At 54.6% G+C, this 24,961-nt stretch overlaps 1 protein-coding gene across 1 annotated transcript in view; it reads right to left on the bottom strand.

Annotated features, from left to right (window-relative positions):
- NIBAN2 (niban apoptosis regulator 2) overlaps positions 1 to 24,316 on the bottom strand; it is a 57,921-nt gene extending 33,605 nt beyond the window's left edge. The window contains exon 1 of the mRNA XM_032257306.1: positions 24,032 to 24,316. Within this exon, the coding sequence (XP_032113197.1) occupies positions 24,032 to 24,086 (55 nt within the window). The 5' untranslated portion in view covers positions 24,087 to 24,316. The remainder of the gene's footprint in view (positions 1 to 24,031) is intronic.
- Between the last annotated feature and the right edge of the window lie 645 nt (positions 24,317 to 24,961).

The following is a 24,961-nucleotide window of genomic DNA, read 5'->3' on the forward strand; positions in this document are numbered from 1 at the left end:
CCACACCCTCCCTGGCCTCCACTCCCTCCCTGGCCTCCACACCCCCCCGGCCTCCACTCCCTCCCTGGCCTCCACACCCCCCGTGGCCTCCACTACCTCCCTGGCCTCCACACCCTCCCTGGCCTCGACACCCTCCCTGGCCTCCACTCCCTCCCTGGCCTCCACTGCCTCCCTGGCCTCCACTCCCTCCCTGGCCTCTACTCCCACAGTCCTTGGCCGGCTTCCTGGTATCCCCCTCACCCACAGTTAATGCCTCATCTGAGATACTCCCCGCTGCTCTCCACTGTCTCCCCAGCACCCGGCTCCTGCCTGGCCCAGGGGGGTGCCTGATAAACAAGTGCCGAACAAGTGAACAGCCTCAGGCGCCAAGCGATGGGCTGGGGCACAGTCTGAGGGCAGAGGCCGTCTGGGTCTCATCACGGAGGCAGGTCAGACCCAACAGAGCCAGGAGTCAGCCGGGGATTTTCACAAGGCCGCCTTGAAAACTCTTCTTGGTTAGCAAATATTTAACCAGGGCTGGGCCACAACAGGTCTGGTGGGGAAGGGTGAGCTTTGAGGCAGGAGGGCTGGGAGGAGAGGGCAGGGCTGAGGCGGAGGCCCAGAGAAATGCCCCCAAAAAAATGGGTGACGGAAAACCCGCCCACTGGGGCTGCCCTTTCCTTTACACCTCGAGGCCGCCTGAGTGGGAGGAAGTCATTCCCATCTTGACACAAACAGAAGGAAACAAAAGCCCTCTCATCCCCTCCTGCCCCCAACCCCGCCTGCCTGGCAGTGGCCCCAACCCACAGCCCACAGTGGCGGCTTGTTCTGGGAGCCCAGGATGAGGCATCCCTGCCGGCTGGGAACACAGATCCTCACTGGGGAGGGCAGCGGAGGGGGTGCTGAGGCCCCCAGCAGTGTCACCACCCAGGGCAGGACCCACACTCCAGGGGGTGGGCACTTGAGTCTGCCGCCTGCAGTCCCCCGACCGTGGCCACGCCCGAGGAGGACGCTGATCTATGACAGGAATTGTGCAGACACAACCCTCATGGAGTCACCCATTCCTGTTGACTTTTTCTCAGCAGCATCTCTGACCTTCATTCCTTTCTTGCCATCCTCACCACCCCCATAGGAGCCTGGGTCTCAGCCAGCCACCTGTCAAAACTGCCCCAGGCTCCAGAGGAGCATCCCCACGCCACCTGTCCCCAGGTGCTCATAACCCCTCTCTCTGCCACATCCAGGGCCGAGGCTGGACTGGGAACCAGAGTGGTTTGCTGTGGCTCATGCACATTGGCAGGTGCCCCCCTTGGGCCTGGACCCCTATCCTGGGCCTGTTTCAGACCCCACCACCAATGTTCCCCATGGCGTCCAGCCTGGAACTGGACCTTGAGATGTCTAGGAAGAGCCTGTGGTTAAGCCCTTCCCCCAGGATGTCACCAGCGTCACCACCCAGCCCCGCCCCATCAGCCAGGTCACAGCCACTAGGGCAGGGCTGAGGACAGGACCCAGCCCAGATCCCATGTCCTCCATCAGCCAGCGCATGCCAGGCCAAAAGGGCAGATAGCAGGTGAGGTGCCAAGGTCAGAGGAAGCTCTTGAGGCTTCATCACGATGGCCAAGAAAGGGTTTATGTTGCCCTCAGTCATAATCAGCAATCCCAGGTCACTGGGTACCCAGGAGAGAGTACCCTAATAAGGGAGACAGATTGTCAACAAAAACTACAATTTCTAGGAGCCCCAACTGGGAGAAGCACAGGAGGTCACAGGAGCCCAGGAAGGCAACTGACTCAGCCTGCAGGGTCAGGGAAGCCTCCTAGAGGGAGGTAGCAGCTGAGACACCAAAAGTCCCTGCTAGCAGAAGGAGGAAGCTGGAAAGGGAGTGTGTGCCAAGCAGAGGACCCAGGAAAAGCAAAGATTCAGACATGCATGAAAGAGTTAATCCATTCCACAAATATTTACCAGTACCTCCGAGGTCAAGAAGAACCCTTCAACAGTACAGTGTCAAGGCTCTGGAACCAGACCTCACTTCGAATCCTAACTCCACCCTTTGCTGGCTATAGGACTTTGAGCAACACATGGCTCAATTCTCTCTGAACCTGTTTCCTCAGCTGTAACATGGGAGTAACAGCAACCTGGCCAGGTGTGGTGGCTCACATCCATAATCCTAACACTTTGGGAGGTCACATAAGGTCAAGAATTCGAGACCAGCCTGGCCAACACGGTGAAACCCCATCTCTACAAAAAAATGCAAAAATAAGCTGGGCATGGTGGCGCGTGCCTGCAATCCCAGCTACTGGAGAGGCTGAGGCAGAAGAATTGCTTGAACCTGGGAAGCGGAGGTTGCAGTGAACTAAGATTGCGCCACTGCACTCCAGCCTGGCAATAGAGTGAGACTCGATCTCAAAACAAACAACGAAAAGAAAATAGCAACCTTATGATCTCCCATCTTGCAGGGTGTCATAAGGATTCAATGAAATGAGTAAACCCAAAGGGCCTGCACAAATGTGGGCTCGTGTTACCAATGGCAGTGATGGAACCGCTCAAAGGAGCTCCATATGTCCCAGCATTGGTGGCCAGACACCAGACACGCATGGTCAGAGTATACAGTGGCGTCTCTCTTTTTTTTTTTTTTTTGAGATGGAGTCTTGCTCTGTCACCCAGGCTGGAGTGCGGTGGTGCGATCTCGGCTCACCACAACCTCTGCCTCCCAGGTTCAAGCGATTCTCCTGCCTCAGCCTCCTGTGTAGCTGGGATTACAGGCGCATGCCAGTAATCCAGCTAATTTTTATATTCTTAGTAGAGACAAGGTTTTACCATGTTGGTCAGGCTGGTGTTGAACTCCTGACCTCATGATCCACCCGCCTCGGCCTCCCAAAGGGCTGGGATTACAGGAGTGAGCCACCATGCCCGGTCAGTGGCATCTTTCATTAGTGCTCATGGCAGTTCTCTGTCCCACATTTCATGCCACACAATGGGGACCAGCAAAGGGTGACCGGAACAGCAGCTCCCTGGTCCCTCAGCTGGCAGGTCACAGGATGAGGTGACATGCTTCGGTTCAATCTCTCTGGACCCTCGTCCCTCACACTAATTCATCAGAAGGGAAAGAGGAGCAAGAAACATCAATGAAGACCTCTGAAAGCCAACGCCCAAACAAACCGCACACGTGAGACCCTGGGCAGACCACGGCCCCCGCCCCGGGACACTGGCATGGAGGACACTCTGGCCTCGCCGGCTCTCCCTTAGCAGTTGCATCTGTCACCGGAGATGCTGGTTGGGAAGACCAAGGGCCCCGAGTCCTCATCCAGCTCTGCTACTAACTCATATGTGGCCCTGGGCAGTTTCCTGGTCCCTCCAGGACTCTGCTTCCTGTAGGCAGCCTCAGGGGGCGGAGATGTCCCAAGACCAAAAATGCTTTGTTGTCGCCAATTGCTGAACTCATGAGGGCTTTCCTGCTGTCTTATATTTGTACGTCTCTTTTTTTTTTTTTCTTGTCTTATTGCATTGACTAAGACGCCCAGATGCTAATGAAAATACCTCTGGGGTTTCAACATTACATTTCAAACTTGCTTGGTATGTGATGAATGAAGCTGTGATGGGCTAAGTACCACGTAGGGGCTGCTCGGGGAAAGGAGGGAGGGCTTTGCTCCTCTCCCCAAACCTTAGAGTTGGATAATTCCCTGAAAAACAGATGCTGGGGAAGGTCAGCCGTAGTCATGCCTGGCCAAACAGAGCCCATCCTCAAGTCATCCACAGAAGACAGACAGGATCCCAGCAAGGGCTTTCTAACCGCCTCAGTTGCCCAGAATAGGGTAGGGGACCCTGGGAGGTAGGGAGTGCCTCATCGCTGGAGGTGTGCAAGCAGAGGCTGGAGGGTCAAAGAGCACCCACCTCCAAGAGTTGTGAGGACTAAAGATGTGTGAGGCGCACTTGTCACCCTGCCTGACTGCCAGGAAGAACCCAATAAATGCCAGCATCTGTTCCAATAAGAACTAATAACTAAAAAGTGCCAATCACAGTGGCCCAACCCCAAGGGAAAAGGACTAAACCTGGATACACAAACCCCACACATCTCATTAGCCAAGCACCCCTACAGCCAACGCCATTTTCACCAAGTCCAAGTCGGGTTCTTCCCAAGCTGCCCCGTGACCCCTGCTCACCCACCACTCACACACACGTGTATGCCCACACACATGCACTCACAGGTACATGCACACACATGTACATTCACACATGTGGGTGCCCACGCACATGTACACTCACACATGCGCACTCACACCCATGCACACTTACACACGTGCACACACATATGCATGCTGCTGCCTGCAGCTTCTGGCTCGCAGGGTCTTCTCAGCAAGTGGGATTGAGGAGGGGGAATTCTGCCTTCTCAAAGCCAGGGAGGGAAAGGAGGGGGAGCAGAGAATGAGAAAGATGAGCCAATATGAAAATCCACTCGTGCTTGCCGCTGGGCCAGAGGAAACCCAATCCCAGGCTGGAATGCCAGGGACCCTTTACACGGATAGAAAAAGGAAAGTTTATTCAAATAACAAGACTCCCTTGGTCTGTGCTCTGAGCTAGGCCAGCAGGAGCAGGGCTTGCCCCACCCTCAGGTCACCAGCTGCAGGTGTCTTTAGGCTCCAGAGCAATAATTCATTGTTCTGTGACTACTTGCCCCAGGAGAGCAGGGACCCTGTCTATCTCACTCATAACATATGCCCAGCATCTAGCACAGCACTTTGCACATACATATTTCTCCCCTGACTGTGTGACATTAGACCACACGGTTCAGTCTCCCTAGCATGTTAAGACACCAGAGGAGGATGAGGTCTTCCCAGAAAGGTTAACTCCAGCTTGAGGACAGACCCTTCCAAGCCCCAAGGGCCATATAAACCAGGGCCTCTCCAACCCCAGCATGGCCCAAGAGACAGGATCCTTCCTGCAAAGGTAGGGCTGGATTTGGGGCTGGGCCAGGCCAAGGTCACACATCAGCAGCAGAAAAGGTCATCACCCTGTCATGCAAACTAAGGCGGTCACCTAAGCTCAGATTCTCCGTGTCCTCTTCCTGCTTGGGTCCTGTTAACTGATCCCTCACCTGCAAAGAGCCGGGAAACCAGAGCTGGCAGATTCTGCACGTCAAGCCCCTCTGGCCCCTCTGTGCTGGGCCGATGAAAGGCCGGAGTCCGCCAGCCACTCCCCTGGGTCACGTGGTCACTCTGCTTCTATGTCCCCATTAGAAAAAGGGAAGCCAGCAACCCCTGCCCCACAAAGGACAAATGGGATGGCTTTTTGGAAAAAAAAAAAAAACTACAGGCCAGGTGCAGTGGCTCACGCCTGTAATCCCAACACTTTGGGAGGCTGAGGTAGGTGGATCACAAGGTCAGAAGTTTGAGACCAGCCTGGCCTACATAATGAAACCTGGTCTTTACTAAAAAATACAAAATTGGCCGGGCACTGTGGCTCATGCCTGTAATCCCAGCACTTTGGGAGACCAAGGTAGGCAGATCAGCTGTGGTCAGGAGTTTGAGACCAGCCTGGCCAACATGGTGAAACCCCGTCTCCACTAGAAATACAAAAATTACCTGGATGTGGTGGTGGGCGCCTGTAATCCCAGCTACTTGGGAGGCTGAGGCATGAGAATCTCTTGAACACGGGAGGCAGAGGTTGCAGTGAGTGGAGATTGCACCCTTGCAGTTCAGCGTGGGCAACAGAGCAAGACTCCCTCAGTAAATTAATAAATAAATAAATAAATGACAAAATCAGCCAGACGTGGTAGCACATGCTGTAGTCTCAGCTACTTGGAAGGCTGAGGCAGGAAAATCAATAAAACTCTGGGTTGCAGAGGTTGCAGTGAGCAGAGGTCACACCGCTGCACTCCAGCCTGGGCGACAAGAGCAAAACTCCATCAAAAAAAGAAGAAAGAGAAACAGAGAGAGAGAGAGAGAAGAGAGAGAGAGAGAAAGGAGAAAAAGAGAGAATGAGAAAGACAGAGAGAAAGAAAGAGCGAGAGAGAAAAATACTACCACAATGTCATGCATGTGGGAGCTGCTGCCAGGCTGGCGAGAACCATGGCACCAATCTCTGGGAAGTTTTGGTTCCCTCGATGCCCATACTCTCACTCCTCTGGGCCTCTGCAGAGCTGCCCTCTGCCTGTAACTCTCTCCTCCTGTATCCTTTGCGGCTCACCTGAGAGGTCCCCTCCCCTAACAGGCCTCCCATGACTCTCCAGGTCTGGGTCAGGGCTGCTCTCTGGCTCCCAAAGATGCCCTAAGCCCCCACCTCTGCTGGCGTGCCATGCTGGGCCTGTCTTCCCCAGACAGGGGTCCCCAGGAGGGCGAGAACCATGGCTGCCTCTCCATCCAGCACCCCCAGTCCCAGCACATGGCCTGACACCGAGCAGGCTCTCAAACCATGGTGAATCAATGGATTAATCCCATTAATTGATTTAAGCTTTCCAACACAGCACCATTTACAACAATAAAAAGTAGAGCCAGACGTCATGGCTCATGCCTATAATCCCAGCACTTTGGGAGACCAAGGCAGGAAGATCACTTGAGGCCAGGAGTTTGAGACCAGTCTGGACAACAAAGTAAGAATCCATCTCTACCAGGAAAAAAAAAGAAAAAATTTAAATTAGCCAGTCATCGTGGCACAAGCCTGTAGTCCCAGCCACGCGGAGACTGAGATGATGGGTGGACTGCTTGAGCCCAGGAGATTGAGGCTGAAATTGGCCATGATGGTGCCACTGCCCTCAAGCCTGGGCAACAGAGCAAGATAACATCTTAAAAAAAAAAAAAGAAAGAAAAAGAAAAATAGAAAAAGCCTAACTGCCTAGCAATAGGGCTTTGGCTGAATAAGTTAAAATACAAGCTATTGAGGTATAGCAGAACTAACTTATTTCCTTCCTTCCTTCCTTCCTTCCTTCCTTCCTTCCTTCCTTCCTTCCTCCCTCCCTCCCTCCCTCCCTCCCTCCCTCCCTTCCTCTCTCCGGCTGGAGTGCAGTGGTGCGATCTCAGCTCACTGTAACCTCTGCCTCCCAGATTCAAGCGATTCTCCTGCTTCAGCCTCCCAAGTAGCTGGGATTACACATGTGCACACCACCACGCCGAGTTAATTTTTGCAATTTTAGTAGAGACAGGGTTTTACCATATTGGCCAGGCTGTTCTCAAACTACTGACCTCAGGTGATCTGCCTGTCTCGGCCTCCCAAAGTGCTGGGATTACAGGCATGAGCCACCTTGCCCAGCCATAACGAAATATTCTGTATGTATTCGACAAGGAGGATGACAGGTATATGGAGGCCCACCACCCACTATTAAGGTAGAAAAACAAATTACGTATCAGGAAGGTGCCTGAAAGTCCTTTCTGGGTGGTAGGTTTATTGGTGATTTTCATTTTCTTCCTATTACTTAACCGTATTTTCTAATTTTCTTTGACCACTAGATATTGCCTGTGTAACAACAACAACAATAATAAACGGGGGAAAATGACAAATGGGGAAGACTGGCAAAGCTCACAGTTGAAAGGTCAAGACTCCAGGTCTGTGAGAACCTGACCTTTGGCAGACGCTGGCAGATGGGAGCCATAGCGGGTCTGAGGGGGAGGTCAGAGCTCACCACCCAGCAACCTGATCTAATATCATCCTGTCCGTCAAGTTCAGGCTGCTGAGGCTCCTCCAGGAGGGAAGAAGTCCCCTGGCTGGGGACTGAACCCCAAGGACAGAAACTCTTTTCCTGAGTGTTTGCTGTGTGGCAGGTACCAGGGTGGCCCCCGTGTAAAATTCACAACAACCCTCTTGAAGCTATCTGCAACCACTTCCACGCTACAAATGGGTAAGGAGAGGCAGAGAGCTGAGGTCATCACGGAGACAGGCAGAAGGGAAGCCCTAAGCACTGCAGAAAGGGCTCCTTGTGCTCAGCCTCGTGCAGCACATGCCTCTGACCACCCAAGTTCCATGGCAGGTACCAGCATCCCGTACACACTACCCCGGGAACCTGGAGCTCTGTCTGGCCTGGAGGCCTGTCTTGCTCTGCTGCCCAGGCTGCAGAGCAGTGGCATGATCCAGCTGATTGCAGCCTCAACCTCCCAGGCTCAAGCAATCCTCCCACCTCAGCCTCCCGAGTAGCTGGGACTATAGGCTTGTACCACCGTGCCTGGCTTTTTATTTTTTAATTAGCAGGGACACCTCCAGGCTGGAGGTCTGAAGGGTCATAGGCTTTCCCAGTTGGACAGGACCCAACCACTCCTCACCATCCCAATGCTCCCACCCACACTCGGCCTTCAGCACTCATCACAGAGACAGACTCAGTATTTGTGGAATCCATCTGGCATCTCTGAGCTAACCTACTGCAATCCCATCTGCTCACAGCCACTGGGGGCTCCCGGGCTGGCCACACAGAAAGAGCCTAACAAGTTTGTTACTCTCCTTGCCATTGTCGCAGAACTTGAGTCCTCGTTCTGAAGTCCAGCCAACAAGCGCTTATGAGAAGCACTCCCCACTCCCAGCCCCTCTGTCCGGCGTTCTGCGCTCAGCTCCCTGCCTTGGATATGCAAGGGTCTATGCTAGGCCACGCCCCCCCACCCTTACCCCAACTCTACTGGCTAAAATCCCTCCTGCCCTCCAAGATTCAGCTCAAACGCCTCTCTTCCAGAATTTTCTCTGCCCTCTTCCCCTCTCTGGAGCCTGGCCTGTGCTCGTAACCCCCTTGGGGCTCCCGTCAGGCCAGCGCGGCTTAGATTCTGAAGTCAGACAGGAATCAAATTGTTCCACTAAATACTGTCAATAGAGTTATTCTTTTTTTTTTTTTTTTTTTTTTTTGAGGCAGGATCTTGCTCTGACACTTGGCTCACTGTAACCTTTGCCTCCCAAGTTCAAGCAATCCTCCTGCCTCAGCCTCCCGAGTAGCTGGGATCACAGGCGTGTGCCACCATACCAGGGCTAATTTTTGTATTTTTAGTAGAGATGGGGTTTCACCATGTTGCCAGGCTGGTCTCAAACTCCTGACCTCGGGTGATCCGCCCACCTCAGCCTCCCAGAGTGTTGGGATTACAGGTGTGAGCCACAGTGCCCAACCAGGTTATTCTTTTTGATTTAACACATGCACTGTAAAAAAAAAAAAAAAAATCAGGAGAGACTAAAAAAGTTTAAATAATCCATTATCCTGCCACTCCAAAATAATCTCTATTTATATTTTGGCGAATTTCTTTCCTTATTTTGTTCTATGCCTATACAAATATACACCCTTTCAGACATACAAAAAGGAATCATCACTTTTAATGGCTACATATTATGCCATTAAACAATGCCTATTAATACAATGTTTCCATTCCATACCCCCCCCCATAATGTAACTATTTTGTTACTTAATGGGGTACATTCTAGGTGTGAAATGTAGGGGCAGGTTTCTCTCAGGGCTTTGGGCCACCTTTCTGCTGTCCCATGTATTGGTGGAGGGAGAGGGGAGGGGGATGAGACCCTCACCAGCCCCCATTTCTTGCCTAGCCTTTAGAAAGTCCCAATACTTTAGTCACAGTGGTTTCTGGGACACACATATTTCTGGCTAGGGACACATAAAGGAGGGATTTCAGGACGATAAACCCAGTTTTCATTGCAGTTCCATAGTCGCCAGGCTAAAGCCCGATGCCAGCCCGCCCACCCAGAACCATGGGGGGCCAGTGGCAGACCCCGGGCCTCCTGAACAGCACACCTTGGCAGGGAGCGGCAGCCCATGCCTGTAATCCCAGCACTTTGGGAGACCGAGGCGGGCATATCACTTGAACAGCACACCTCTAAGACATGCGATGAGATCCTGAGGCCCAGCTGGGGATGGGACTTGCCCCAGATCGGAGCCTGCTCCCCCACCCACTCAGTGGGCTGTGTGTCCTCTTCTGTGATGGGAGAGCAAACCACAGGCACTGCTGGGGAGATCCCAGGACACATGAGCTCCCAAGAAAGAGTGGCCATTGCTTTATAGCAATTTGCCCTCCAGTAATGATTTTAATAAATGACTGAGTGGTAACTGTTCGGTGTGTCTCCTGCTCAGCCAGGAGCTCTGCAAGGGCAGGACCTGGGTGAGTTTGACTGGGCTGTTTTAGCCGCACCAGCTCAGATCCAAGCCCTGGGTGGGCCCGCAGTGGGTGCCCAACCCAGGCCTGACACACAGGGGGTCAGTGGGGCCGCCAGGACCAGGGCCCAAGTGTCCACCCAACCCTACCACCACCCCTCCATCCCTGCCTGTCACACTTAGGAGCTGCAGAAGGACCAGAAACAGAGAGGAACCCAGAGAGAGGGCTGGCCCATCCAAGAAAGACTCTCTACCCGCCTCACCTTCAGGGCTCAAGGACAAGAATGAAGGGCTGGAAGCCAGTGAGTCACACTTTGAGGAATACGGGCGGGCAGGAGGAAGGAAGCTGTGGATGGCCACACTCGCTTGGTGCCTGCGGGTCTGAGACACAGAGGGGCCCAAACCACTCCTTCCACAAGGGCAGGGGGGAAGTCACCATCCAGGACCCTCCCACATCTGTCCTGCCCCTCTGTAACCACCACAGCTCCCCCTCCCCCCCACAAACACAATCTGCACCTACCAGGCCCTTCATCCAGAGAGCTTCAGGGTCCCTGTGCTCCCAGGATGTAGGACTTTGCAATGGCATGCTTGCGTGCATTCATTCATTCCTTCTAGGGGACTAAAACAATTTGCACTAATAAATGTTCATTACAGTTATTGACTCCTGAGCATTTATTGTGCTTTACACACATAATTTATAACCTATACAATCCAGTAGAGAAGTATTGTCATGCCCATTTTACAGCTAATGAAACTAAGGTATAAAGCATCATGGCACCTGACCTAGGGGCACTTGTTCAGCTGCTGGTGGAGCAAGTCTGAGCTGTGAGCCACCTGTCCACCTCAGGGGAGCCCAGAGTGAGTGAGCCCTCAGGTATTTGTATCATAGATGGGAATTAGAATCACAACCATGAGCTGGGTGTGTAATCCCAGCACTTTGGGAAGCCAGGCAGGAAAATTGCTTAGCTCAGGAGTTTGAGACCAGCCTGGGCAACACAGGGAAACTCGTCTGTATAAAATATAAAAATAAATTAGTCCCATGTGGTGTACACCTGGGGTCTCAGCTACTGGGGAGACTGAGGCAGAAGGATTGCTGGAGCCTGGGAGGTCAAGGCTGCAGTAAGGTATGATTGCGTTACTTCACTCCAGCCTGGGCAACAGTGCAAGACCCTGTCTCAAAAACAAAAACAAAAACAAGGCCAGGTGCGGCGACTCACGCCTGTAATCCCAGCACTTTGGGAGGCCAAGGTGGGCAGGTCATAAGGACAGGAGTTTGAGACCAGCTGTCCAACATGGTGAAACCTCGTCTCTACTAAAAATACAAAAATTAGCCAGGTGTGGTGGTGTGCGCCTGTAGTCCCAGCTACTTGGGAGGCTAAGGCAGGAGAATCGCTTGAACCCAGGAGGCAGAGGTTGTGGTGAGCTGAGATCGCACCACTGCACTCCAGCCTGGGTGACAGAGCAAGACTCCGTCTCAAAAAAAAAAAAAAGGAAAGAAAAAGAAGAAAGAATCACAACCATGTAAGAAGGGCTACAGGGGCACACAGGTAACCAAGGGGCTGTGGGAGCTCGGAGGAAGAGCCTGATTCAGCCTGCCAGGAATGGGGCTCCTGGCTGTAGGGCTTGGCCTGTGAGGACATTTCAGGTTCTGGACTTGACCTTGAGGGCACAGGATAGACTGGAAGGGTCAATCTGAAGGAGGGTGACATATGGTAAATAGCAAGGTCACTCTACTACCAGAGGCTCTGATCCAACCCCTCCATTGAACCATAGGGGAAACTGAGGCCTGTAGGAGAGGTAGGACTCACCCAAGGCCACAGAGGTCTGAGGCTAAACCGGCCTCCCACCTACAGAGCTGGACTCCCAGAAGCCACACAGGGAACTGCAGAAAGAGGGGAGGGGGGACAGGGGCCCCAGCCCTAATCACACAGGAAGTCTGCCAGACCCCACCCGGGGGCCTCCAGGCAGGACAAGCCGCCCAGCCCCCAGCCTGCAGGGCAGGCACCAGAAACAGCTCCTCTGGGATTCTGCCACAATCTCAGCAGGAAGACAGGAAAGCTGAGCTGGGCAGCCTGCTACAGCCGGGCCAGGATTGGAGGTTTGGCCTCCCAGGACCAGGCCCGCTCTCAGGTCACTGAGAAAGTCACTCTTCTGCTCCAAGAAGGGCCCCTGCCTCTGGCCAGAGAGAAATGAAGAGTTTCTGAGATCCCAGTTGGCTTCGGGTCAGGGTGAGAGAAAGGGCTCAGTGTATTCAACCCGTTGGCTCAAATCTTCCCCATCCTGCCATCCTCCTTGAGAGATGGGGTCCCCTCCACTCTAGAGATGGGGAACTGAGGCCCAGAGGAGAGACGCCCCTGGACCAAGGTCACCCAGTGAGCAGTGACTGTCCCAAGCTGGGCCAGGAGGGCTGACCCCAGGAGAGTCCTCAGGGGTCGGCCCCCACCCCTTTGGAAGGAAGGGCTCCCCTTTCCCCCTCCCCTTTTCCTGGCAGCCTGAAATATAGGAGTGGGGGTGGGAGGGGAGTGTGGCTTCGGCTTTTCCAGTCTAACACAGCCCCTCACTGTCTGCACGCAGACAGGCCTGGGCTGCCTCCTCAGACACAGGCCCATCTGTGAGGCCCGCGCAGGGCCTGCTTCTCTCCTGGAGAGCTTGTTTGTTTACTCAGTTCTCATAATTATAAGTTCTGCAGCGCCACCCGGCCCAATCATTCCTTCTCTGACCATCCTCTGCCGTCTAGGGCACTGCATGGGTGCGGGGGGCCGGGAGTAAGAAGTCAGAGGGAAAAGCTTCATGCTGGGGTCAAGGCCCTGCGTGCCAGCCAGGCTCTGCAGCCGCTGAGAGCACAGGCATGTCCCTTCCTCTTCCTGGGTCTCAGTGTACTCAGACATGAGAAAAATGACAGGGTTACTTAGAGGATCTCATAGGGTCCTCATGGGCTAGGAGGAGGAAAGATCTGGGCCTGAAAAAGAAAAGCAGACAGTTCCCATCAGCACCTCAAAATCAAGGCGGGGCTGTGGGAGGTGCAGCGGGGTGACAGGCAGACACCTCCCCCAGCCCACCAGGGCCTGCTCGCCCCAAAGCTCAAGCTCAGCTCTCTTTTCTCCCCTTCGCCTCCCAGAGAACACTGCTCTCAAAAAAAGCAAAACCAAAAAGCAAAACAGAAGTGCAATTGTCAGCTCCCTCCTCCTCTAGATGCCGGAATCACCCCTTAAATCTCTGACAGGCCAGGCAAATTGCACACAGCTCCCCTAAGAACTCAGCTAAGACGCAATTGCCAGCAGGGCACAGTGGCTCACTCCTGTAATCCCAGCACTTTGGGAGGACGATGTGGGCAGATCACAAGGTCAGGAGTTCGAGACCAGCCTGACCAACGTGGTGAAACCTCGTCTCTACTAAAAACACAAACATTAGCCAGGTGTAGTGGTGAGCACCTGTAGTCTCAGCTACTCAAGAGACTGAGACAGGAGAATTGCTTGACGCCAGGATGCGAAGGTTGAAGTGAGTTGAGACCACACCACTGCACTCCAGCCTGAGTGACAAAGCGAGACTCCATTTAAAAAAAAAAATGCAATTACCATTTACTGAGAACCCTCCACAGGCCAGGAACTGAGTAGTGCACCCATCACAAAGGCAGGGAGCACCAGTCGCATCTCAGTGACAGCTGGAGCTGCGAGGGAGGAGAGCTGAGTGTCAAAGGCCACACAACTTTCAGTGGCGGAAGCATACTGCCACCCGGTCAAGGCCAGACATGCTGCTTTTTGAGATGGGCCGACTGAGTACTGAAACCAACATGCACTCTGGGAAACATAAAGATCCACAGGCTTTGTAACATAAGCCACAGCACACCCAGCTTGATGGAACCTTCTTAGCTGGCATGAGCTCCATGAGATCAGGGCTCATGTCACTGCTTCATCCCCAGTTCCCAGCTCTGGCCCAGGCACAGGACAGCTTTCAGAGCAAGCTCTTCCTTCAACAGCAAGATCGCCTCCTGAAATCTGCACCTGCTCTGTGCCTTCAGTGCAGCCCAGGGCCCGCAGGCGCCCAAGAGGTCAGAGCTGGAAGGGCATGCCCATTGCACAGATAGGCAAAGTGAGGAGGAGGCACAGAGAGAAGGAAGGACTTGCCAGAGGTCACCTGGCACCCGTCCTGGGGAGCCCATCTCCCAGCCTACACCCATCAGTGGCTCCTGGCAGAGGGAGTAAATCAGAGGTGAGTGGAGCACAGGTGGGTGGGTGGCTTCTTCCCAACAGACTCCTCTTCGAGAAGGTGCTAAGCTTCACAAAATTGGCTGGACACAAATAGCTCTGCTCAGCATGGGAAAGACAGACGGCAGTTGCAGTTGGCTTGGCCACAGATGGGTGGGTTGGGAAGTGTCTGCACTTTGCAAACCACACTTTTTTCTTCCTCCCCTCCTGGATGCCTAGTTACCCCCTGGGCCTTCACCCCTGCTGTGGACCCTCCACCCAGCACCCTGGCCCACACACAGCCGGCACCTCTAATCTGCAAGAGAAGGGCCTCCCTTGGCCAAAGTCCTGTGTGAAACATACATAATAGTAACAGCGGATGAACCACTTTCCCTGAGTGTGAAAAGCTCTTCACATCATCTCACCAACCCTGCACAACAACCTTGGGGGTCTGGGATGCTGTTGTGCCCACTTTACAGATGAGGAATTTGAGGTCCAGAGAAGGGAAGGCAGCTGCCAAATGACAGGGCAGTCCTGACAGCATCTCGAAACCAGGATCTCTGACTCCCAGCCTCTTTCTTTCTTTCTTTTTTTAAATTTGAGCTCTGTCACTCAGGCTGGAGTGTAGTTGGATGTTCACTGCAACTTCCACCTTCCAGGTTCAAGCGATTCTTCTGCCTCAGCCTCCCGAGTAGCTGGGACTACAGGCATGCACCACCACCCTCAGCTAATTTTTGTATTTTTAGTAGAGATGGGGTTTCACCATATTGGCCAGGCTGGTCTCGAACTCCTGACCTTGTGATCCACCCACCTTGGCCTCCCAAAGTGCTGGGATACAGATGTGAGTCACCGCATCTGGCCAGGCTCTTTCTGCTCTGCCCTTGAAGGAAAAGAAGGTTCTCATTTTCAGGGCTGCCTGGGAAGGGAATGAGTTTCCTGTCACTGGAGGAGTGGGGGCAGACGCTGCAGGACCAGTGGTTGGAGGTCTGTCTTAATAAAACAACCTACAGAATCCATACAGGTTTTCCTGTAGGCCAAGAATCATGGACATCAGCTCGCCCCAGCCCTGCACAGCACCATCACTGAGGCCTGGCCACACCACGCCCCTGTACACACATGTCCCTCACGGCACCTGACCCCCACCCCGACAGGTCCAGTGCCTCCCACCATGGGGTTCACCTCGCTCATGCAAGCTGACCCACTGGTGCCACTTCTGACTGAAAATGCCTCCAAGGCCTCCCTGGGGCCCTCAGGACAAAGGTCCCTCCTCACCAAGGCCGGCCCTGTGGTTCTTCCCTCTACCTCCCCATCCTGAGTCCCAGCAAGCTGGCCCACCCCAGAGCAGTCGCCTTTCCCCTTGGGAACATTGCCTGCCCTGAGGAGGGACAGCCAGCCAGGAAGCACCCACAGGCAGGCACCACATGAGTGTGCAGCTGTGTGTCCCTCCTGCCCAGCACAGTGCTGGGCACATAGTAGGTGTTCAATAACTATCAACTGAATTAATACGAGAAAAAAGGACTCCATGTGTCAGGGGCCAGAGCTCATCACACCCCTTGATGGTCTCATGGGCATGCACCTCTATGTCTACATGGAAGCCCCGCCCTGCCTTTGGAAGGCATCTTGAGACCCCTACCAAGGGTTTTCAGAGGCAGAGAATTCCCAAGACTAGATACTGGTATTGAGGTCACAGATGGGGAGAAAAGTCACATAGAGGTATAGTCATTGGTCCAGAGTCACACAGCAGATGGTCAATGGGACCGGGCTTAAGGCTTACAAGTCTAGTTCTTAACACACAGCTAGGCAGGGAGGGAGCATGTTCCCATCCATCTTTTTACCCTTTTCTTCTGTGTACTTCCAAATCCCAGGCACAGAACGGATGCTGCTGCTGAAGGACTGACCTTGCTGTAACCACATCCCCATCCCACCAGCCTCCAAGTACGCGCTGAATACCCCAGGTGTCCAGGCCCATAGGCTGGTGCTCCTCTGGCCTTGGAAGGGAAGGAGATTCTCATATTCAGGACTGCCTAGGAGGGGAGTGGGTCATGTCGACTTCCTGGAGCACATGGCAGGGAGCAGGGGGTGCATGAGGCCACAGGACAGACCTGGCACATCTCCCTGGGTGCTAAGTTAGCGCAATGAAGAATCATAACAGCTGCCATTCATGTATTGTCACCTCCCACCAACACTGTGCTGCACCGACTGAGGACTTGATCCTCATACCTTAAGATGGCAGAACTAACATCCTCTTATACGGTGGGCTCTAAGGCTCAGAGAAGGTGACTGACTTGTCCCCAAACACCCGTCCATCCAGTGGCAGAGCCAGGACTCGAACCCAGGCAGTCTGACTGCAAAGCCTTGCCCCAAAATCTGTGGGCTCCCTGCTTCTTCAAGCTTACCACCCAGTATGTAACCAGGCAGGCCCCTTCACCTTCGTGGGCCAGGAGCAGCATCGCTCCAAAATCGGGACCCGTCCCAAGAGGTAGATACTTCCTGTTCTTCCAGTTTTAAAAATTTGTGAGATCAAAAGATTGTAGCCTTCCATGACTCAGGCCCTAAGATTCTACCAGGGGAAGAGAATGGCTTTGCTCCACCCTCAAGGGTTTGAAGCCTAGGCATCCGCCCGGACTCCTTCCTTAAACTTCTGCCCAGCAGCGTCTACAGAATACTCTTCTTCCTCCGGCAGAGAAGTGGATGGGGGTGGGGCAGGGGAAGGAAAAAGCAGCGCAGGAATTTCTGCAACCGCAGGATGATGCTTGAAGGAGTCCCGGGTGGAGTGAGTCATGAGCTCTGCCCGTGGCAAACGAGGAGGGGGGCGCAGGGAAGGAGAATGCGGCTGGTCAGAGAGGCCATGAGTCTCAGACTGAGTAATGACGGGTGGGATAGATTTGTGCAACCTACAGGAGCCTGACACAGCCACTCTGTTCCCACTTGGCTCCTCCTCCCACTTCCTCTCCCGGCTTTCAAAAGCCTGCCTCTCTTGGAGGCCTTTTTCACAGTGTCCCCCTGCCCAGTCTGGGTACCACAGATGACATAGGCATAGCAGAACATGGTTTAAATAGCTAAGGCCTTGGACTACCCGGCTCAGGCTTACCACTGACGTGCGGATTCAATGAGACAATGCAGACAAAGGAAGGTTTGGCACATAGCAAGTGCTCAGTTAAACCGTTGCTAATCTTACAGTTATCACTTGGAGCCTGATTACTGCCCCTCCCTGTTCCATCAACCATGTCTTCAGACAGAAAATACATCCATCCCTACACATCACAGGCCAGACTATATGGCTACACACCCAGAGGCCATGGTCATCAGTCCCTGTCCCCAGCTCACAGGCAGCCCCTTCAAGCCCACTAGCCCCTGAACGATGCTCAGAGATGTCAGGAAGGAGCTTCCCTCTAAACGCCCAGGTTGGTGGAAGCAGAGTAGAGGAAGAGTTGGGCTGGGACATGAATTGGCCTTCGGCAGCGAAGTTGACCAGAGCCAGAAACAAAACACACACAGTGGCTCTGTTTGCCCCTAAAAACCAACACGTGAGAAACAACCTAATGTCCAGCATTAGGGAAAAAGCTGAGAACATGTCCCTCTCTGTCCTCAGATGGAACAAAATGCAGCCTTTGGGGACGCTTCCAGGGAGGTTTTAATGACCTGGGAGACATGTTTATCATAAATCATGTGGTGAAAGCGCAAGACAGAAACTTGAGTCATGGTCCGGCAAAGTCGAACCATCGCGGACGGGAAGTACTCCCAGAGGATGAAGCGGTTATCGCAGGATGGAGGCTGAGTGGTTCCTATTCCTGTTTTTCTGCTTCGATCCTCAGGCAGCAGGGAGGGCAGCCATGGCCCAGCTTGGGTTTAGAAAGGTCTCTTTGGCAGTGTGTGTGTGGGAAGGACTAGAGGCCCCGAGGAGGCTGGGGCAGCTCCCAGTAGGCGAGGCCAGCACTCAGGCCGCAGCAGTGAGAAAGGAACAGTCTGGGGGACTGGAAGAGGCTGGATAGAGGGGAAGGCAGGGTCAAAGCCAACAAAAGCATGTTATGTAAGACCCAAGAGACAGCAGCATCCCCAGATGCTTTATCCCCAGGGGCTGACCTGGACCTTGGTTGAGGGCAGCCGCCCAGGCCCAGGCACTGCTTCCGACCAGCCCGGCCTCTCTGCAAAGTCCAGGAGAGCAATGAGGAAGCCATATAGCAGGGTGAGGGGTGGCAGAAGGCAGAACCCCTCCACCCCTTCACTCCTGGCACCTACAGCCACTTCCCTAATGTTGAGAGGTAAACTTTTTTTGTTTTTTTGAGACAGAGTCTCACTCTGTCGCCCGGGTTGGAATGCAATGACACGATCCCATCTCACTGCAACCTCTGCCTCCCAGGCTCAAGTGATTCTTGTGCCTCAGCCTCCCACGTAGCTGGGACTACAGGCATCCACCACCATGCCTGGCTAATTTTTTAGTAGAGATGAGGTTTCACCATGTTGGCCAGGCTGGTCTCAAACTCTTGACCTCAGGTGCTCTGCCTGCCTCAGTCTCCCAAAGACCCGGGATTACAGCCATGAGTTACCACACCCAGCAGAGAGGTAGGTTTTTAAAATCACTTTGGAAAAAGGCATTATTCATTTTGCTCAATAAATAAGTGAGAGACCCTTCTTCTCATATCTGGTTGTCAAAAGGATGAAAATGCTCAGTGCTAAGGTCCCCTTAGCAGGAGAGTGTCAAACACCTGCTGCCTTGTTAAAGGCCATGTGTCCATCTACCAAAAGGTTACCCAGGCTGGGCATAGCGGCTCATGCCTGTAATCCCAGCACTTTGGGAGGCCAAGGCAGGTGGGTTACCTGAGGTCAGGAGTTCAAGACCAGCCTGACCAATATGGTGAAACCCCATCTCTACTAAAAATACAAAAATTAGCTGGGCGTGGTAGCAGGCGCAGGTAGTCCCAGCTACTTGGGGGGCTAAGACAGGAGAATTGCTTGAACACAAGAGGCGGAGGTTGCAGTGAGCCAAGGTAGCACCACCGCACTCCAGCCTGGGCGATCAGAGCTAGACTCCGTCTCAAAAAAAAAAATAAAAAAAGGTGACCCAGGAGTTCTATTTCAAGGCCTCTCCTATATGGAATATTACAGAGGGTATGTACCAGGAGGTTCAAGCAGCACCGTGAATACTAGCAAAACACTGGAAACAATCCAAGTGCCCACTCACAGGGGGCTGGGTAAACGAACCATCCATGCACAGGAACGAACTCATCAAGAAAAGACCGAGGTAGTCCTGTGTGTTCTGACACAGAAAGAGAGCCACCAATTTGCCAAGTGAAAAAAATCAAGCCACAGAAGCATAGAATAAGATCTCTTTTTATAGGCTGGGTGTGGTGGCTCACACCTGTAATCCTAGAACTTTAGGAGGCTGAGGTGGGTAGATCAGAAGGTCAGAAGTTTGAGACCAGCCTGGCCAACATGGTGAAACCCAGTCTCAATTAAAAATACAAAAATTAGCCTGGCATGGTAGAGCACACCTGTAATCCCAGCTACTTAGGAGGCTGGGGCAGGAGAAGTACTTGAACCTGGGAGGCAGAGGTTGCAGTGAGCCGACATCGTGCCAATGCACTACAGCCTGAGCAACAGAGTGAGACTCTGTCTCAAAAAAAAAAAATCTCTTTTTATAAACCAAACTATTGTGAGCATGTACAGAGAGAGGTAGGTTTGGAAACAGTGACACACCACACTGAAGTGATTTCTTCTGGGAAGTGGGATTTAAGGAAGAAAGATGGAGGGTGCTTTCATTTTTTCACTTTATGCTCCTACGTTGTTTGTATATGCAGTACTTTTGCTCAGGCAATCCTTCCAACTCAGCCTCCCATGTAGCTGGAAGCCCAGGCACATACCACCATGTCCAGCTAATTTTTACTAGAGACGGGGCTTTGCCATGTTGCCCAGGCTGGTCTTGAACTACCGAGCTCAAGCAATCCGCCCTCTTCAGCCTCCCAAAGTGCTGAGATTACAGGCGCAAGCCACCCCCCTGGCCTGTGCACACATTACTTTTGCAATTAGACAAAATGTTCGGTGGGTGCCTAGAGTTGGGAAGGACTAGGAAGAAACAGGAGCGACTACTAAGGGGTAGGGGACTTTTTTCAGGGCTGAAGAAAACGCTCTAACTCCCCACAGGTGGCAATGGCTGCGAAATTCTGTGAATATACTAAAAACCACTGAAATGTACACTTCAGGTGAGTGAATTGTATGGTAGGCAAATTATGCCTCAATAAAGCTGTTATTTTTGGCTGGGCGTGGTGGCTCACCCCCGTAATGCTGGCACTTTGGGAGGGTGAGGTAGGTGGATCACCTGAGGTCAGGAGTTTGAGACCAGCCTGACCAATATGGTGAAACCCCCATCTCTACTAAAAATACAAAAATTAGCCAGGCATGGTGGTGCGTACCTGTGACAGGGGACCGAAGCAGGAGAATTGCTTGAACCCAGAAGGTGGAGGTTGCAGTGGGCCGAGACTGTGCCAGTGCCCCTGGACTCCAGCCTGAAAGACAGAGCCAGACTATCTCAAAAAAAAAAAAAAAAAAAAAAAAAAAGATGTTACTTCAGGGACAGGAAGCTCACAACTGTAATCCCAGCACTTTGGGAGGCCAAGGCTCCCAAAGGAGGCTTGCTTGATCCCAAAGGATTGCTTGAACCCAGGAGTTCAAGACCAGCCTGGGCAACATAGGGAGACCCTGTCTCTCACACACACACACACATAGCTAGGCATGGTGGTGCACAGCTGTAGTCCCAGCTACTTGGGAGGCTGAGGTGGGAGGATTGCTTGAGCCCAGGAGGTTGAGGCTGCAGTTAGCTATGATGATGCCACTGCACTCCAGCCTGGGTGACAGAGCGAGACCCTGTCTCAAAAAAAAAACGATGTGGCCGGGCGCGGTGGCTCAAGCCTGTAATCCCAGCACTGTGGGAGGCTGAGGCGGGTGGATCACGAGGTCAAGAGATCGAGACCATCCTGGTCAACATGGTGAAACCCCGTCTCTACTAAAAATACAAAAAATTAGCTGGGCATGGTGGCGTGTGCCTGTAATCCCAGTGACTCAGGAGGCTGAGGCAGGAGAATTGCCTGAACCCGGGAGGCGGAGGTTGCGGTGAGCCGAGATCGCGCCATTGCGCTCCAGCCTGGGTAACAAGAGCGAAACTCCGTCTCAAAAAAAAAAAAAAAAAAAAAAAAAAACGATGTTAGTCCATGGTTGTAGAGGTTGTATTGGGACTCTGAGCTGGCTTCAGTCTGGGGGAGATTTGTGGGGAAAATTTAGGATCATTAGGCCCTCAGAGCTGAAAGTAACTTCAGCCATTGAGTAACCCACTCACTTTGGTTCACAACTAGGGAAACTGAGACCCAGGGAGAGGAAGTGGCCTGCCCAAGGATCCTCAGGCCTCCCTGCTCCCAGGCCAGCGCTTCTTCCTCTCCGCCTGCTCCCTCGTGTAAGGAGGAGGGAGTCACCCTCCCACCAGCCCCACAGGGCTCCCAGTGTGGAAACAAGCCTCTGCTTGCCAGGGGCTTTGAAATCCCAGGATGAAAGGTGCCGTGGCAGCAAAACAGCACCGTGGCCGGGAGCACGCCTGACCTTTGCCAGGACTTGCACGCAGGCTGGCATTCACCTGCTCACCTGCTCAGGGAGGGCACGAAACTGCAGGTCGAACCTCAGAGCCCTAACAGGCCTGGGAGCTCAGAGCACTGTGGGAAGGGATGTTCCTAACTCTGACATTTTTACTGGGGCAAAGAACAAGGCCTCAGGTAGGGAGGACTCTGGAATTTTAATTGCTGGCTTTGAGAGGACCTACAGCTCCTTGGGTGGGGTGAGGAAGGTGCATGGATCCCCAGAGGTGGCAAAGCGACCCCTCATTCCCCTCCAACCGAGATTCTAAGGCAGCTCACTTCCTCTGGAGGAGGCTGGGAGGCTTCCCGGCAGCCCCCTTCCAACGCCCCCCCCACATCAGGAACTCCCCACAGGTGAGCCTGGACCAGGAATTTGAGGCATTTAAAGAGGTTTATAAATAGCACTGAAGTGTCCAGAAAAGAGAGGCCAGCAGGCTCTGAGTGGGCACAACCTTCTTCCGCCCAGCCTGATACCCAGAAAACAAATCCAACTCTCTCCAGTAAAGGACACTTCACCTGTGGTCTCGGTCCCCTCCCCTGTAACATGCCAGCGGACAGAGGGTGGGCTGACAATTCTCAGCCCAGGAGACGGGAAGACAGGCAGGCCCAGCACTGGGTATGAGGAGAGGAAAAACCCCACCGAACGGATGGTACACCCCACCCAGGCCCCTCGAAGGGCCTCAACAGGAGGTCCTGAATGGTAGGACTGTTGAAGCGCCCCAGGAGGTGGCCGCAACAGGGAGGGAACAGGAAGACTCCACCCTGGCCATTCCTCCTCCCAGAGTCCAGGCCTGGTGGGACAAGGAGGCTTTCCAGGACTTAACCCGGCGCTGGTCGGAGGCTAGAGAGTCTGATTCACTTCCATATCACCCCAATCGCCCCTGTGCCCAGCCGGCTCCAGGCCTGGCACAAGGGAGGGACTCGGACCTTGGGACTTGGCTCAGGACCACAGTCACCCGGCAGGCCTCCCCAGCTCCTCCCTGTGCCCAGCATGGGTGGGGCCCTGGAGACATGGAGTTAAAGGACACCTGGCCACTGCTCTCAGGGCCTCCTGGTCTCAAGGGAGCGTGGCGAACACGGTGGTGAAACTCTAAAGGGCACGAAAGTAAGTGCAGGCGGCCCTCTCGACATCTAGAGGCGACCTACCTGAACAGTCACCCCAAGTATCAGTCCCTCTCCTATGCCAGCCCTGTGCTAGGCAAACCAATGAGTTACCCCACATAAGCCTCCCAACAACTCATTAATAAGAAAGAAATCACTGACCCCATTTCAAAGAGGAGAAAACCAAGGTATCCAAAACAGATGTCTGGGAAACAAATGCTGGGCTTCCACCGAGGGCAGCTCCACCAGCCGGGAGAGCTCGGCCAGAGCGGAGTTTCTCAGGGAGCCGAGATCCTCATCCTATCTCCCCCTCCTCCAGAGTCTGTGGGGAAAAGGCCCCTGCTGCAGCTCCAGCTTCCCCAGGAGACTTGGGGACAGCTGTCCTTGGGGAGAAGTGGCCACTGTGCAGTAACAGGCTGAGAGCAAGGCTGGGTGAAAGGCGGCGCTGAGGGGGCTGGCGACTAGCCCTGAGGGCCCCCCACTCTGGTGACCAGTCCCCTGGCCCCTGCTGCCTGCGCCAAAGGACATGGAACCCCTCCGCCTCTAAGGCGCCCCAACAATCCCTGGCCCCACTCCTCAGGATCAGTCCCGGGCCTTCATTGGCCGGTCCTCAGGAAGCCTCCGCCACGTGTACCAGGGCTGGGGCCCGGCGGAGCTGGGGACGAGACGGCTGGGGAAGAAGGTGAGCGCGTGCTGGCGGGGTCCGGGAGATCCCAAATCGGGTAGTGGATGGGCTTGGAACGCTTCTGGGCAGGGACAGTCAAGGGTAGGCGGCAGGCTGCGACCCTTGTCCCAGCTTGGCCTAGGGTCTTGGGCTGGGGGTCTGCAAAGCTTGGGCTCCCAAGAGGTTCCAGGAGATAAGGGGCTCCAAGTCCTCTTGAGCCGGGAAAGGTGGCGCCCACAAGGGCGTGGGAAGGGGCTCCCAGGCTCGGAGGGAATGAGCTCTAACGCGGTGCACGCTCCCCGGCGGCTCCTGCCCGCCGGGCCTGACTCTCCAGAGCCCCCAGCCCCGGCGCGGACCGGGGTGGGGGCGTGGTCCGGGGGTTCCGGCTGGACCCCCGGAGCGCGCGGCGCGGCGCGGCGCAGCCCTCACCTGCGATGTGCTGGCGCCGGGCGTCGTCCAGGTGCGTGGACAGCACGTCGCCCATGGCCGGGAGGAGTCGTGGCCCGATCCGGCCGCCGCCGCCACTGCTGCCCGCGCTGCTCAGGCGGACGCCTTTGGCGCCATGGAGCCCCGCCCGCCCTGCTCCCGCCGCTCCCGCCGCCGCGACTGCGGCTTCCGCTCCGGCTCCGCTCCCACTGGGGCCCAGTCCCTCCCGCCGGCGGCCTCGGCCCCCTCTCTGCCCTCGGCCCTGCACCCCTGCGCCCCGCCAGGCCCCGCCCGCGGCCCTACACCCCTGCGCCTGCCGCGCCCCACCCCGCCCCCGCCCCGGCCCCGCCCAGCCCCGCAGGCCGGCCCCGCCCCCTCCGCGGCTTTGGGCGGGCGGGGCACAGGGGCCGGGGACAACCGGGACCTCCCGGCAGACAAAGAGAAGGTCCCAGAAAGGGAGACTGCGGAGAATGCGCCCGCCCTAGACCTAAACGAAAAAAGAGACGGGGCTGGTGGGAGCATCTGAAAAACTGGGGGTGCTCTAGGGGGCTCCAGCCTGAGTGTCACCTCCTCCCCTCCCAACCCTGCCAGCTCGGGAAGAGAATCACGCCGAGGAGGATGTAGAGCATTGGCAGGGGACGCCTGGGCCCACGAGCCGGAATTCGGGGTTCGGCCCCCTCCTTCTGTTCCCTGAACTGTGCCCCCTGCCCCCCTAGTCCCGCCTGCCACTGCCCGCGCTCAGGAAGTTCCCTGGCCTTGATTCGACCTGCCCCAGAAGGTGTGCCGCCCGGTCTTGCACAATAGCTATGGGAAGGGGGTGGGGAGGGCTCGGGCCGAAGGCATCCCGGCCCCAGTGCCAGGCGGGCTTTCCTCGGGCCCTCGGGCCCAGCATAGGGGCATTTCACTCTGGAGGCGGCTTGTGGGACAGAGCAA

This window comes from Sapajus apella, unplaced genomic scaffold (genome assembly GCF_009761245.1).
Source record: "Sapajus apella isolate SASKATOON/1434 unplaced genomic scaffold, GSC_monkey_1.0 scaffold97, whole genome shotgun sequence".
NCBI lineage: Eukaryota > Metazoa > Chordata > Mammalia > Primates > Cebidae > Sapajus > Sapajus apella.